At 45.9% G+C, this 16632-nt stretch overlaps 1 protein-coding gene across 1 annotated transcript in view; it reads left to right on the top strand.

Annotated features, from left to right (window-relative positions):
* The window catches only part of LOC135556357 (protein PRRC2C-like), a 44478-nt gene that overhangs the window by 15201 nt on the left and 12645 nt on the right, over positions 1 to 16632 (top strand). Inside the window, 14 exon segments of the mRNA XM_064989499.1 lie at positions 3313 to 3482; positions 3638 to 3812; positions 3965 to 4212; positions 11269 to 11606; positions 11792 to 11871; positions 11999 to 12126; positions 12237 to 12324; positions 12496 to 12649; positions 12773 to 13466; positions 13614 to 13670; positions 13673 to 13788; positions 13980 to 14274; positions 14464 to 14671; positions 14799 to 16632. Coding sequence (XP_064845571.1) covers positions 3368 to 3482; positions 3638 to 3812; positions 3965 to 4212; positions 11269 to 11606; positions 11792 to 11871; positions 11999 to 12126; positions 12237 to 12324; positions 12496 to 12649; positions 12773 to 13466; positions 13614 to 13670; positions 13673 to 13788; positions 13980 to 14274; positions 14464 to 14671; positions 14799 to 16632 — 4530 coding nt within the window. The 5' untranslated portion in view covers positions 3313 to 3367.

The raw sequence follows: 16632 nt of genomic DNA, 5'->3' as shown, positions 1-16632 counted from the left end.
TGGCATTTGTCTTTTATGTAGATCTTAACCATGTAGTGCTACCACTGTATCATCAACAGTATTATCTAAGTGCGTTTCAGAGATTGTCAGAATATAAATGTCATCTGTTACTAGCACATTTTTTTATTTCGTGAACCATGTTTCATACAGCGCCAGTCAAAAATTTGGCCACACCTCATTCATGGGTTTGATTTTATTTTAAACATTGGAGAATAATAGGGAAGCTTCAACTATGAAATAACACATATGGAATCATGTAGTAACCAAAAAAGTGTTAAACAAATCAAAATATATTTTATATTTGTATTTCTTCGAAGTGGCCACCCTTTGCCTTGATGACCGCTTTGCATACTCTTGGGCATTCTCTCAACCAGCTTCTTGGAATGCTTTTCAATTAACAACAAGGGTGCCTTAATCAAAGTTAATTTGTGGAATTTCTTTTATCAATGTGTTTGAGCCAATAAATGTTGTTATGACAAGGTAGGGGTGGTATACAGAAGATATCCATATTTGGTAGACACAGAGTAGGTGAATGGATGATCTCTGCATGTGGTAACCAACGTGATGCGTGGGGGTGCTTTGCATGGCTACCACAGCATTCTGCAGCGATACACCATCCCATCTGGTTTGGGCTTAGTCCCACTATCATTGTTTTTCAACAGTACAATGGTGCAACACACCTTCAGGCTGTGTAAGGGCTATTTGACCAAGGATCGTGATGGAGTGCTGCATCAGATTATCTGGCCTCCACAATCCCCGACCTCAACCTAATTGAGATGGTTTAAGATGAGTTGGACTGTGGAGTCAGCAAATGTGGAACTCCTTCAAGACTATTGGAAAAGCATTCCAGGTGAAGCTGGTTGAGAGAATGCCAAGAGTGTGCAAAGCTGTCATTTTTTAAATTTTTATTTTACCTTTATTTAACTAGGCAAGTCAGTTAAGAACAAATTCTTATTTTCAATGACAGCCTAGGAACAGTGGGTTAACTGCCTGTTCAGGGGCAGAACGACAGATTTGTACCTTATCAGCTTGGGGGTTTGAACTTGCAACCTTCCGGTTACTAGTCCAACGTTCTAACCACTAGGCTACCCTGCCGCATCAAGACAAACACATTTTGTATTGCCAATGACGGCCTAGGAACAATAGGTTAACTGCCTTGTTCAGGGCAGAACAACATATTTTTACCTTGTCAGCTCTGGGATTTGATCTTGCAACCTTTCTGTTACTGGCCCAACACTCTATCTCCCAACTTACTGGAAAGCTTAGCAGAAGTAGATGTGCTCATGCTATTTATGTTGGTGCAGGGTGAGCTACCCACAGTGGATGTCCTACTAGGGCACACTGCCTCAGTGCTAACAGTATAACTGTGTTTCATAGGCACATGATTACTGCATACAATAGCTGTAGGATCAGGAGAGAGACATAAATTAGGTTACTTACGTCTTCCAACGCCCCTGGGATAATGTACATTTGCTGAAGCGTTATGACAACTCAGCGGCACAATGGTAGGGATTAATTGAGCTGGGCTTGGGTCATTGTCTCAACTCAGCCTTATAATCTGTGAAAGGATCCAGTACCCCAAATGATTTGCGTGGATCCCATCCTCTCTATAAAACAAGCTTTTCTTCCCAGGAGCTACAATAGTCCCATAGCCAGTTATGGGGGGCTAAAAGTCTGCAGACACGTTCAATGCCAGTAATTGAATTATTCTAAAGAATTGCTTTTTAAACAACATTTTGACAGTTTACATTTCACCAGAATGTCCACATAGACACCTATTTTAATTAGAATAATCATTACCCCTTTGTGTTGGCTATATTGTTTGATGTAATTTAATACTCTAGGATTTAGGAAATAGCAGTTGCAGGTAGAAAAAAAAAAAGTTATCCTACTTCCTTAGGCCCAGTGGTGTAAAGTACTTGAGTAAAAATACTTTAAAGTACTACTTAAGTAGTTTTTTGGGGGTATCTGTACTTTCTATTTGTTTACTACTTTTACTTTTGCTTCACTACATTCCTGAAGAAAATATTGTACTTTTTACTCCTTACATTTTCCTTGACATCCAGAAGTACTCTTTACATTTTGAATGCTTATCAGGACAGGAAAATAATCCAAATTCACGTGCTTATCAACCGAACATCCCTGGTCATCCCAACTGCCTCTGATCTGGCAGACTCACTAAACACATGTGCTTTATTTGTAAATGATGTCTGTGTTGGAGTGTGCCCCTGTCTTTCTGTAAAAAAAAAATGATAATGGTGCTGTTTGGTTTGCTTATATAAGGATTTTTAAGAATTACTTTTACTTTTGCTACTTAAGTATGTTTTAAACCCAACACTTTTAGACTTTTACTGAAGTAGAATTTTACTGGATGACTTTTACTTGAGTAATTTTCTATTAAGGTATCTTTACTTTTACTCAAGTGTGACAGTTGGGTACTTTTTCCACCACTGCTTAGATCTACAACAATAACACCTTGTCAGAAAATCCTTGGGAGAGGGGGGATGAAATGACAGTAGGAGAGGAAAATAGTGTCTGTTTAGGCTGCTTTCTGTGTCCTTGATTGACTCAGTCCCCCTCTGGGGCACCTCCCACTGTGGCTCTGGTACGCACGGGCTGATGGTCTGGCCCGGGCTGCCTTGTGGAAGAAGTGGCTCTGCTTCTTATCTCTCACTCACTCCTTCCCTCTCCCAGCTCCTCTGCATTCTCAGCTGGCAGACGTCTGCTATCTTAGGGTGGTTAGGAAGTTATGTGTTTATGCGAGTTTGCTTTTGCTCAAAATACAGTGAGCTTGCTCAATGCCTAGAGGAGATGTCCATTCAATTTCAGTAGATAAAAACATTAGGTTTTGTATTCAAGATCTGCCACAACAATTAGTGGTTCCTGAATTACCATTTGGGCATTGACTACATCATAATGTAGTAGTGCATACTTTAAGAAAATTGTTTTTATATTTTCATTTTTATGTTTAGCTCACATTTTAAAAGTATGTATTAAGGAGTCTGTAATAAAATGTGTCAACGTATGCAGACAATAATAAAAACATTTCTATAGCTACAAATCTATACAATCTATCAAATCTATACTATGTAGTTGGAGTGCCAAGATTGCTGTGCGGTGTCTTCAATACCCCCCCCCCCCCATCAGTCAGTCAGTCATCCAGGCTTTATACACATCATTGGTTAACCCTGTTGTCTTGTGGGAGGTTGGCATGAGAACACAACATGCCCCATCAATATGCAATGAGTAATAATAAAACCACTTCATGTCTGCCATCAGTGTTTAAATAAAGTTTTTGATATTTTATTGCAGGAGGCTGGTTCTGGAGGTGAGACCGGAGGACCAGACTCAATGAGTTTCCAGGAAAATGTCAGAGAAGTCAGGGCAGAGCACCAAGGCAAAGGATGGCAAGACCAAGTATGCAACCCTTAGCCTCTTCAACACATACAAGGGCAAGTCTCTGGAGACCCAGAAAACTGCAGGTATGCTCAAGCTAAACACACACTCACTCACATACACACTTCATGTCTGCCTCAACTTGTCCAGGGGCTAGGGGTTGATTTGGGATTGCTATAATAAATTCAGCTTCTAGCTTAATGTCTAAATGTTCTATGCCCTTTCCTCTCCCTCGGTCCAGTTGCTGCCAGACATGGGCTCCAGAGTTTGGGAAAGGTTGCCGTCAGTCGACGCATGCCCCCCCCTGCCAACCTGCCCAGTTTGAAGGCAGAGAATAAGGGCAACGACCCCAACGTTAACATCGTCCCCAAGGACGGCAGTGGCTGGGCCTCCAGACCTGAGGGAGGAGACGATAGGTGAGATACCAGGGCTGCCCCTGAATGAAATCTAAACACACTAATACCATGCCTGTCCTCAGGTTGTTTCTCAGCCCTAATGATGATAATAATAATAAGAAACTACTTCTCTCCACTATCTCTTTCTCTCTCCTCTTTGTTGTGTGTATCAGGCAGTCTGAGACCCCCCCTCCCCAGCCTAAGCCCGCTGCCCCCCAACCCCCAGAGGTTACGTCCTCTGTAGGGGGCAGCAGATCCTGGGCCAACAGCAAGCCACCATCACAGCTAGAAGGAGGAGCCCCTCGTGTGAGCAGCCAGTTCCACCAGGAGTTCCCCAGTTTGCAGGCGGCTGGGGAGGCGGAGAAAGGGGAGGGGCAGGAGGAGGAGCCTTATGGACCTGGACCCAGTCTCAGACCTCAGAGTATGAACACTCACATAATCACACACGCACATTCCCCAGTTTCAGTCCTCAGAACATGAGCATTACTCCTTTCTACCTGCTACTCTTGGACCAAACGTCCTGACCCAAAGGTTGTTACTCTACAACAGAAATGACTCACCTGTGTTGTCTTGAGTTGTCTCTCATCCATGGTGGGAAATTAACACCCACCACCTGCCAAATGCAGGTAGCTTTTGGCGTTGGCGAGTAAGAATGTCTATTTCACCTGCCACGTTGGCTGGTGGTCACACAGAGCGTTTGGGAACACTCTTTATCAATTTAATTGACCCAAAAGGCTACTTAACACTTTACACTCCTGGAAATTGACCTAAATAGTTAGGGCAAAATTGAAATATTTCTTACAGAATAAATATGCATACAATGGTAGCAATTGAAAGGGAACAGTTTGGAGATAATGGGAGAATGATTATACCAAAGGTGAGGACACAACCGTTTCCCTGACACATGTCTGAATCCAATCCAAACATTACACTTTTGATTTGATGTGCATTTTACCTTTTCGCCTCATTTGTTTAAATCTGAAAATACTCTGGATACATTCAGTAACATAATATTTCCTGGAATATATGGGGCAAGTGCGAAATTAGACAAATAAATTACAAAGGTTTGCGTGAGTACTAATTGGTATCTGTAAGTGGCCACACACCTCAAGTGTGCACAGTTCCTAAGTCATTTCATTGCACTTTTGGCTTAAATAAGATTCAACTACACTGAGTGTACAAAACACCTTCCTAATATTGAGTTGCACCCACTTTTGCCCCTCAAAACAGCCTCAATTCGCCAGGGTATAGACTCCACAAGGTGTTAAAAGCGTTCCACACGTAAATCTTTTGTTTTGTCCATTCACCCTCTGTTTGGCACACACACACACACACACACACACACACACACACACACACCTCAATTGTCTCAAGGCTTAAAAATCCTTCTTTAACCTGTCCTCCCCTTCATCTACACCTATTTGAAGTGGATTTAACAAGTGGCATCAATTTTGGATCATAGCTTTCACCTGGATTTACCTGATCAGTCTCTTTTTTTAAATGTATTTTTTTAGCTCTTCTTTTGTTTGGAACACATCCCTGCATTCCCACCATCACACAATTACTGTTTATGCAATCCAAAAACAGTCCATTATAAATTGCAATCTGGAGCAGGTGGGCATAATTTGAAAACCCGTTATTTTGCCAACATGACCAGCCAAATTATAACATTCGGGAATTAATGTTAGGCTTTCACAGTGCAATTCAGGGAAACGAATCATTTTGGTACGCATAGAAACGAGTCTTGAGTGCATTCAGGTGCGTGTGCCGTTGTACTTTTTTTTTCTCACAATAGACAAGCACAGGCTCATTTTGTTCAAAACAACCCAGGATATGACATGTCATTTTTTAAATTGTACATCAAGAATAGTGATCATAAGCGTTGACACTATATGACATGAGTTTGTGATATGGAAAAGTGAAGTGCACATTTGGACTCATGGTTTGCTTGTATGATATCTAAGTGGTATTTATAATCCTCAACATCTCACCTTTCAACATCTCATCTTTCCACATTTTGTTATGTTACAGCCTTATTCTAAAATTGATTTAATTGTTTTTTCCCCCTCAGCAGTCTATACACAATACCCATAATGACAAAGCAAAAACAGGTTTTTAGACATTTTTACAAAATTATAAAAAATAAATAAAAACAGATCACATTTACATAAGTATTCAGACCCTTTTACTCAGTACTTTGTTGAAACAGTTTTGGCACCGATTCCAGCCTTGAGTCTTCTTGGGTATGACGCTACAAGCTTGGCGCACCTGCATTTGGGCAGTTTCTCCCATTCTTCTCTGCAGATCCTCTCAAGCTCTGTCTGGTTGGATGGGAAGCGTTGCTGCACAGCTATTTTCAGGTCTCTCCAGGGGGTTCAAGTCCGGGCTCTGGCTGGGCCACTCAAGGACATTCCCGAGACTTGTCTCAAAGCCACTTCTGTGTTGTCTTGGCTGTGTGCTTAGGGTGGTTGTCCAGTTGGAAGGAGAACCTTTGGTGTAATGCTGCAGAGATGGTTGTCCTTCTGGAAGATTCTCCCATCTCCACAGAGGAACCCTGGAGCAGCTATGTTATTGATGACCTTCAATGCTGCAGATTTTATTTTGGTAACCTTCCCCAGATCTGTGCCTCTATGGACATTTCCTTCGAACTCATGCCTTGGTTTTTGCTCTGACATAGACAGGTGTGTGCCTTTCCAAATCATGTCCAATCAATTGAATTTACCACAGGTGGACTCCAAGTTGTAGAAATATCTCAAAGATGATCAATGGAAACAGGATGTGCCTGAGCTCAAATCCGAGAATGTTAGGGAAGGGTCTGAATATTTATTTGAGGTATTTCTGTTTTTAATTTGAGTAAATTTGAAAACATTTCTAAAAACCTGTTTTCGCTTTAACATTATGCGGTATTGTGTGTGTGTGTGTGTGTGTGGGTTGAGGAAAAACATTTATTGAATCCGTTTTAGAATAAGGCTGTAACGTAACAAAATGTGGGGAAGTCTGAATACCTTTGAAATGCACTGTAGTCCTCTTAATTTACAGCATTTCCCTCACTCAAACCATGTTTCCATCCTCAGTTTTTATGCCAGAAAAGTCGTGACAGCTGTGATGGAAACAGGAAGTTGCACAGCTATTTTCAGGTCTTCCCAGAGATGTTCATCTGGTTCAACTCTGGGCTCTGGCTGGGCCACTCAAAGACATTGAGACTTGTTCCGAAGCCACTCCTGCTTTGTCTTGGCTGTGTGCTTAGGGTCTTTGTCCTGTTGAGCATGGAACACTCCAAAAACCTTTAATTCATAAACTTTTAGTTAGTTATTTTCTATCATTAAAACACATACTTTTAGTGTTCCAGCACATGTACTCCTTGTATTTAAAAAAAAAAAATGTCAGTGTAGAGCCCAAAGCTATAATAATAATTATAATAAGCCATATCACTCAGCATTTTGTGTCAGGCAATTTTTTTATTCTTGATGTTTAGTTGTTTCTGTTTTTACTATTGTTACTATTATATCTGAATTGTTTATTTTAACATACATGGGTTAACCCCTAAGAGCAGTGGTTCCCGAACTTGTTATAGTCCCCGTACCCCTTCAAACATTCCACCACCAGCTGCGTACCCCCTCTAGCACCAGGGTCAGCGCACTCTCAAATGTTGTTGTTTTTTGCCACCATTGTAAGTATGCCACACACACACACCATTCGATACATTTATTAAACATAAGAACGAGTGTGAGTTTTTGTCATACCCGGCTCGTGGGAAGTGACAAAGAGCTCTTATCGGACCAGGGCACAAATAATAGTACATTTTGCTCTTTATTTATTCATCTTACATATAAAACTTGATTTGTTCATCGAAAATTGTGTAACTCTACACAGGTTAATGAGAATGGTGTGCTTGATAGGATGCCGATAACGCTGCAATGTTGGGTTGTATTGGAGAGAGTCTGTCTTAAATCATTTTCCACACAGTCTGTGCCTATTTAGTTTTCATGCTAGTGAGGGCCGCCGAGAATCCACTCTCACATAGGAACGTGGTTGCAAAGGGCGTCAGTGTCTGAACACTGCGTTTTGCCAAGGCAGGATACTCTGAGCGCAGCCCAATCCAGAAATCTGGTAGTGGCTTCTGATTATATTCCATTTTCACAGAACCGCTTGTTGCAATTTCGACGAGGCTTTCTTGTTCAGATATCGGTAAATGGACTGGAGGCAGGGCATGAAAGGGATAATGAATCCAGTTGATAACCAGCGCACTTTTGTATGTTGTAAAAGTGTTACATGGTTGAAGCCCAAGTCATTGCATAATGAATAAAATATACAAGAGTTCAGAGGCCTTGTTTTAACAAAGTTAACCATTTTCACTGTAGTATCCAAAATGTCTTTTAAGCTGTCAGGTATTCCCTTGGCAGCAAGAGCCTGTCAGTGGATGCTGCAGTGTTCCCAAGTAAAGACCGGAGAAACTGCTTGGAAGCGCGTTACCCCTCCACTATGTCTCACTCTCATGGCTTTTGCACCATCACTACAGATACCAACACATCTTGACCAGTCCATTTGATGTCACAAAGCTGTTGAGTACTTAAATAATATCCACTCCTGTTGACCTGATTTCCAGTGGTTTGCAGAGAAGATGTCTTCCTTAATTGACCCCCCATAAACGTAACAGACATACAGTGGGGCAAAAAAGTATTTAGTCAGCCACCAAAAGTTCTCCCACTTAAAAACATGAGAGAGGCCTGTAATTTTCAACATAGGTACACTTCAACTTCTTTAAGAGGCTCCTCTGTCCTCCACCTGTATTAATGGCACCTGTTTGAACTTGTTATCAGTATAAAAGACACCTGTCCACAACCTCAAACAGGCACACTCCAAACTCCACTATGGCTAAGACCAAAGAGCTGTCAAAGGACACCAGAAACAAAATTGTAGACCTGCATCAGGCTGGGAAGACTGAATCTGCAATAGATAAGCAGCTTGGTTTGAAGAAATCAACTGTGGGAGAAATTATTAGGAAATGGAAGACATACAAGACCACTGATAATCTCCCTCGATCTGCGGCTCCACGCAAGATCTCACCCCATGGGGTCAAAATGATCACAAGAACGGTGAGCAAAAATCCCAGAACCACATGGGGGGACCTAGTGAATGACCTGCAGAGAGCTGGGACCAAAGTAACAAAGCCTACCATCAGCAAGGGCATTGAATATGAAACATGGCTGGGTCTTTCAGCACGACAAAGATCCCAAACACACCGCCCGGGCAACGAAGGAGTGGCTTCGTAAGAAGCATTGGAGTGACCTGGAGGTCCTGGAGTGACCTAGTCAGTCTCCAGATCTCAACCCCATAGAAAATCTTTGGAGGGAGTTGAAAGTCCGTGTTGCCCAGCAACAGCCCCAAAACATCACTGCTCTAGAGGAGATCTGCATGGAGGAATAGGCCAAAATACCAACGTTTGACCTCTGTCATTGCCAACAAAGGGTATATAACAAAGTATTGAGAAACTTTTGTTATTGACCAAATACTTATTTTCCACCATAATCTGCAAATAAATTCATTAAAAATCCTACAATGTGATTTTCTGGATATTTTTTTTCTCATTTTGTCTGTCATAGTTGAAGTGTTCTATGATGAAAATTACAGGCCTCTCATATTTTTAAGTGGGAGAACTTGCACAATTGGTGGCTGGCTAAATACTTTTTTTGCCCCACTGTATGTGTGTATACAGTGCCTTGCGAAAGTATTCGGCCCCCTTGAACTTTGCGACCTTTTGCCACATTTCAGGCTTCAAACATAAAGATATAAAACTGTATTTTTTTGTGAAGAATCAACAACAAGTGGGACACAATCATGAAGTGGAACGACATTTATTGGATATTTCAAACTTTTTTAACAAATCAAAAACTGAAAAATTGGGCGTGCAAAATGTTTCAGCCCCTTTACTTTCAGTGCAGCAAACTCTCTCCAGAAGTTCAGTGAGGATCTCTGAATGATCCAATGTTGACCTAAATGACTAATGATGATAAATACAATCCACCTGTGTGTAATCAAGTCTCCGTATAAATGCACCTGCACTGTGATAGTCTCAGAGGTCCGTTAAAAGCGCAGAGAGCATCATGAAGAACAAGGAACACACCATGCATGCATGTTTTTCCTGATATTTCTTATCTCTCTGATATAGGACAGACACTTCAGAACAGACTTCCTTTAGATTTTTTTGGGGGGGGGCTATCTTTTTGTTCCATGTTGTGAATCTGTTATTCAATGCATTTTGAATGGGGTAATAGCAGTAAGGCCAAATTGAAATGTTTCACCAAATGGTTCCTGCTCTTCCTTATACCTCTCAGGTTGTGTCTACACTTGACATGTGCATGCGACTTCTGCTATCAAAAATACAAAGATCAAATTGAAAAGACGAGTCTATACACACAAGTCACTTTGCTGTCTTATTGTGTTCAGATCTGGCTGACAACTTCAGAAGGTGTTCAGGGATGCATTGTGCAGATTTCTCCTCAGTCTGGATCAATTGGGCTATGTCATCAGCACTCCTTACACCAATCTCCAGAAAACTTGTGTTTTGGGACCGAGAGGCACTTTTTTCATTATAACGTTGGAGGAAATGCGTTTCTAGTGTGTGAGGAACGTTTTTGCTGGCCTCCATAAATGCTAGCTAATTTACAAAATAATAATTGGGGTTTGGCTAGAGTTATGCTAACTTGTTTGCAATCCCTTTAGCATTGCTTGCTAGCTACAGAGATTAGCTGGCTAGTTAGCTACTGCCACCAGTTGTGTTATCATATTTAGCCTATTCCACCATTTGTAGAATACCTACTGGCATTTGAGTATAGCGTGGAAATAGGGATTCCGGACACACTAGACGCATTTAGAAGTAGGTGTAGATGCATGACGTTTGAAATTACATGATCAGAACTCTGATCAAAGTACTAAAGCTGCATAAACTGTCAAGTCTAGACACGGTTTCAGATATAGGACAGACACTTCAGCATTTTTTTGGGGGGGAACTATCTGTTGTTCCGTTGCTGTGAATCTGTTTTTGTTGTTTTTTTGCAAAGCATTTATTTTTTTATACTTCAAGGGGTCTTAAAATTCAAAATCAAATGGGCAAATGAGCCTTGGTATAACCTTCTTAAAACAATTCCATATAGCTCTACCCTGGCTTAGACCTGGCTAAAACTCTACCCTGGCTTAGACTGTTATGGGTTAAAAGACTTGGGTCACAAACATTTTATTGAATTGAGCTATATATCACATTACTTCTTACTAGTAATACATTTCCTGTTTTAGGAACATTCTAAAGCATAAACAAAAAAATCAATATTACATAGCGTCTTCATCCGTCGATTTTGTGGGTTTCTTTTTTGTCGTGTGTAATTATGGCGAGAAATATTGAATATTTTACCTGGTAAAAAAATCTGGAAGTGGCTGGTGGAACAAAAAGTAAATTTTCCACCGTGCTCTCCTCTCCTAGATGTTGGTAGTTGGCGAGAGGGCGGGGGCAGGAATCTGACCACAGGAGCCAGCCCTTCTGAGATGGACAGCCGTGGGCCAGAGGAGGGAGGGTCGGCTTTCAGCACCCCCTCACCCCCTGGGGAGGCGGAGGAGGGGGGCAGGGTGCCCCCTAATGAAAAGGGAGAAGTCAGGGAGAGGCTGCCCCTGTCTGTCCAACCTGCACCCCTCTCCTCCCAGCCCCAGCTACAATCCTCCTCCTCTGTGCCTGCCCAGCCTAAACTCAACGGGGGCCAGCCGGCCTCTGCCGGGCTGCCTCCCCAGTTCCACCCCCAGTTCAGGGGCATGATGCCACCCTATGTAAGTGATGGAACAAATGCTGTATTGATTTCTAGGGTTATTGATTTTACTTGGGGTATAAAGAAACATGGAATTACTTACCTAATATGGGATGTTGTCTTGACAGTAGTTGCTAGTTTGCCAGAAATTTCTATGACTTTGCAGAGTAGGATTCTCCTGGTAATGGCCTTGTGTTCCTGTTCTAGATGTTCCACGCGTACCCCAGAATGCCCTTTGCTCCAGTGCCAGGGAACATAAGATACCCTGTTCCACAGGATGGAGCCAGGTGAGTGTACACACACACTGCTACATCCCTACACACTCATCATTATTACCACATCACTTTGAGTTCATAGACCTCTCTTCATCCAGTCCCCAGTGGAGTGACGCTCCTGTGTGTGTTGTGTCCCCAGGAGGGTCCGTCCCCAGCAGGGCCCCCCCCAGGCCTGGCTCAAGGATCCAGACAGACCCTCAATCATCAGCGCCACAGAGCTCAAAGAGCTTGACAACCTGGACACTGAAGCTGACGAGGGCTGGGCTGGTAATACTCATCTGTATTTATACAAAACCATTTTTTACATGATGTTTTAATAGAATTTAATTTAAACGACATGTAATGGTAACCCTCATCTCTCCCGGTCTGTTATCCAGGAGCTCAGATGGAGGTAGACTACACAGAGAAACTCAACTTCAGTGACGATGAGGAGAACCAAGCCGCCAAGGAGAAAGGAGAAAACTGGTGAGTCTCACTGACGAAGGTGCTTCTTTTTCTGCCTCACTATCTGGATGTGACAGACTGGGTTTGTCCTGGGTTATCTGTACTCCTCGAGACTGTTAGCCCGCTGAGCTTAAGCCTAGGCATTACCATGTAGCGCTAACAAACGACTAACCATCATGCTCGCTCTCTCAGGGAGTGGATCGGTAAAGTGGAGAGGATGAGGCCGCTGCGCCCCTCAGATGGCCAGGAGGGCAGCAAAGGATCATGGGTAGATGGAAGGGACCCCAGGGCGCCCTCCCCAGGCAGTATAGGGCTGTACAAGACCGGCCCACCACAGGACTACCAGGTGTGGCTGAGTATCTTTGGCTTGATGAGGGAGTCCTGGACTGATGCGCCATCAAGAGCTTTACTATACAAGTTCCTTTTGGATGTTAGAGAACTTATGTCATATCTCTTTCTGTCTCTCCAGGGTCAGCCAGGTGTGCGCTTGGTAGGCAGCAGAGCCCCTCGTGTGGCCAAATCCCCCACCGCAGCTCCCTCTGGCGAGGAGGAGTCAGAGGCCTGGCGCCAGCAACGCAAGAAGCAGGACTTGTCGGAAGCAGTAGAAAGAGCCAGGCGGAGGAGAGAAGAGGAGGAGAAGAGGATGGAAGAGCAGAGACTCGCCGCCTGCGCAGAGAAACTCAAGCGCCTTAACGAGAAACTCCGCCCAGCAACAGAGGCCACGTCCGTCCCTCCCGGAGAGACAACCAATGAAAAGATGGGAGCTGTGTGTGAAGACGCACCCCCTTTGTCTGTTCCTCCCCCCATCTCTAGCCCTGCACCTTCTCAGGCTGACCCTCTCCCACAGCCCCTGACCATACCAGCCCCTCTCCAAGACAGAGAGAGGATGGAAAGAGAGAGGATGGAAAGAGAGAGGATGGAAAGCGAGAACAAGAGGATGGAAAGAGTAGAGCCTAGTGCGGAGGAGAGTCAGTTTGTGCCTCGCCAGCCCAGCCCTCCGGTTCAAAGACCAGAGTCCATACCCCCAGAGCCACAGCTCGGAGAGGGCAGCCTAGGTGAGGTGGGCCCCCTGAGCGAGGTAAGCCCCCTGGTGGATGAGAGCCAGACTGAGAGACTGATTCCCATGCCTATCCGAGAGTACTTCAGCACCGATGATAGTAGAGGTGAGCACCCTGGCAGAGCCCTGTGTTTGCACCAACATAAATGAACCAGTTGCTTTACCTCCCACAGTTTCACTCCCAGCAAAGCAACACTTTCTATATATTTCAATGAAGGTTTACAGTGTGACTGACTACTGTCTCTCTCTCTAGTGGAGGGGCGTGTGCCCCTGTCTCTGCCCCGTATGGACCCCCCCATTGGAGAGGACACCCGGTGGCCCCCCCAGACCTAGAGGGAGAGGCAGGGGCTGCCATACGCCCCTCTCTCACCTCGGGATACTCCAAACAATTCCAGAAGTCTCTGCCCCCACGCTTCCTCAGGCAGCAGGTATTGGACTGGTGTTGCTTAGATTTTTTTTATACCCAATGTCACATCCAAAGTTCCTCTTGGGAAAAGTCAAGTTACCAAATGAAGTTCAATTCCATCTCTGGACTATGGAATCCTGACCTTTTAATGTTGTCCATGTTATTTTGAAGAGAAATGCCCTGAATCCAACTCTTACTTCTCTCTCCTTGCAGGAGCAGATGAAGCAGCAGCAGTGGCAGCAGCAACAGCAGCAGGGTGGTGGAGGAGGAGGAGGTGGTGGTGGGACTGTGTCCCCATCAGGAGGAGGTGCGGTTGGAGGAGGAAGTGTAGCTGCCCCCCAGCAGCAGCACCGCTCCCTGTACCAGCCCATCGGCCCCCCTCACCATCAGCAGCACCTGGCTAACATGGGCTTTGACCCCCGCTGGCTCATGATGCAGTCATACATGGACCCCCGCATAATGTCTGGAAGACCACCGCTCGACATGCCAAACATGCACCCTGGACCTGGTACGGAGATAATGATATACTGATACGTGTGTGTTTTCAGAGTTTAGTTTTGCTTGTCTTCTGTGGGTGTTGTTGCCCTGTGTGTGTTTTGGTGTAAGTAGACATATTTTTATAATAGCGTAGAGTGTATATAAACTGTAAAAGGTAATAATTTTGACCGGCCATTCCCCTTATCTATCTTGTCTCCAGGGCGGATGGGTCCTAAGCAGATAGTTCGTAGAGAAGCAGGGGACAAGTCCAGCTCCAGTTCTGACTCCTTTGACCACATGACCAGGCCCATACGGGACCACAGTCTCCCCTCTGAACCACGTACAGTGTGGGGGTCTGACCCGTACGCACAAACTGATCCCCTAACCTCTGCCACTCCCCCTAAAGGATGGGAGGACAAGGACACCAGGTGAGGAGACAACACACCAATCAGGCTACATCTCAGTCCTCACCTCCACAGGGCATATGAATGAGAGGCAGCCACTTCTGTTGTTTGCAGAGTTTTTGATTAAAACGTCTCTCTCGCTTTTCCCCAGGTTGGACTCTGGGTTGGAGCTGGACCGGGGTTTACCAGTTATTTACCCCAGCCAGGATATCAGTCCTCTTGAACCCCGCAGCAAGACTGACTTATTCAGGAATCCCACAGAACCCCTGTCAGGGTTTGGCCCGGGCCCCGAGGAGGCTCCAGGATCCCTGCAGACAGAGAGAGGGCCTGGTGAGTCCCCCTTTGAGCCAGAGGAGCCTGGTCTGCCCACTGGAGAGGAAGTTGAGGCTCTGGGACAGGCCATGCTACAGAGAACCATCTCCCAGGGCTCCAGCCACTCACTCAAACTGGACGAGCCTAGGTTCGACAGCCTCCCCCTGGGCACAAAGACACTTGAGCTCCAGGATGCAGGGGAGAGGCCAGGCCCAGACGAACTGAAGCCGAGGAAAGAGCCTTTCTCCCAGGCTGCTGTGGCCAACAACAGACCCACCCCTCCATCCGACAGCCTCCACAAGCCAGAGAAGCTGCCCTTGTCAGTCCCTAGCAAGCAGAAGGCCGAGTTGCGTTTGGGAGGGAGGTCAGTGGCCGGCCGGAGGGAAGGGCCAGGGGGTGAGAGGCCTGTACGCAGGTCTGGACCCATTAAGAAACCTGTACTCCGAGACATGAAGGAAGAGAGAGAGCAGCGGGAGGAGAGAGAGCGACACAGAGAGAGAGGGGAAAGAGGGGAGAGACCCAAGAAGGAGGAGCGAGGAGGAGCAAAAGCTGCCTTCGTAGCTGCTGCTGTGTCTGGGGGCCCCAGGGACAGGCCCCAGGGAGAAAGAGAGAGGGACAGGGAGAGGGATGGGAAGAGGGAGGCCCCTGAGACTGAGGAAGGGCCTGTGAATGGCCCCCAGAGATCCAGAGACACACAAGCCCTATCAGGAGCACAGGCACCAGCCTCCCAGGACAACAAGACAGACAAACCAACGACCAATGATAAACACCCCGAACCTAAACTATCCTGTAGGAAGGAGTCCAACCTTCCTCCAAGGGCCTACCGCCGTGAAGAGAGAGAGAGGGAGAGGGAGCGAGAAAGAGAAAGGGATCGGGAAAGAGAGATGGAGCGGGACAGAGAGAGAGACTGGCCGGCTGATGGTTTTCGAGCCAGAGGCAGAGGGGAGTACTACTCGCGAGGACGGAGTTTCAGGGGGACTTACAGTGGTCGAAATAGAGGTGGCCGGGGTCGTAGTCGAGGTGAGTACCCTTACCGGGAGCCACGCTCGCGCTCAGACCTCCCAACCACCGGTGGCGGCATTGCCTTCCGCTGCTGCCGTGAAGAGAGCGAGACGCGCAGCGAGAGCTCTGACTTCGAGGTGATGCCCAAACGCAGGAGGCGCCGTGGCTCCAATACCGAATCGGAGAGTGAAGGAGGACGGGAGTCTGCTAGCGACACGGGGGCTTCAGACCGTGAGCCCAGCGCTAAACCACCCCTACCGCTCCGCAGGGAACTACCAGGAGAGCCCCGCTCCGGACCACACAAACCTGGCTTTGGACCCCCTCACCTGGGAGAGAAAGGAGGGCTCAGGGGAGGAGACGAGGAGGGTAGGCCCAAGCCAGGCTTCCTGCCCAAAGGAGAGCCGTCACGGCGGGGGAGAGGGGGCCTGTACAGCAGGCGAGGGGGAGCCAGGGAGAGAGGAGGTCCGAGGTCAGCTCCTCTCAGACGACCAGGAACCAGAGAGTTGTCCTCCCAGTGGCCCTCTAAACCCATGGAGACCTTCCGCCCTGAGGACACAGAACCCTCATCACGCTACGACAATCGGGACACCTTCTCTGACCGACGGCCTGTACGAGGGGACAGAGACCGTCCTTTCGAGGTGAAGAAGTTTGGGGAGGGGGAGCCCAGAGTA

This window comes from Oncorhynchus masou, chromosome 15 (assembly GCF_036934945.1).
Source record: "Oncorhynchus masou masou isolate Uvic2021 chromosome 15, UVic_Omas_1.1, whole genome shotgun sequence".
NCBI lineage: Eukaryota > Metazoa > Chordata > Actinopteri > Salmoniformes > Salmonidae > Oncorhynchus > Oncorhynchus masou.
This window is presented reverse-complemented; position numbering and strand designations above follow the sequence as displayed.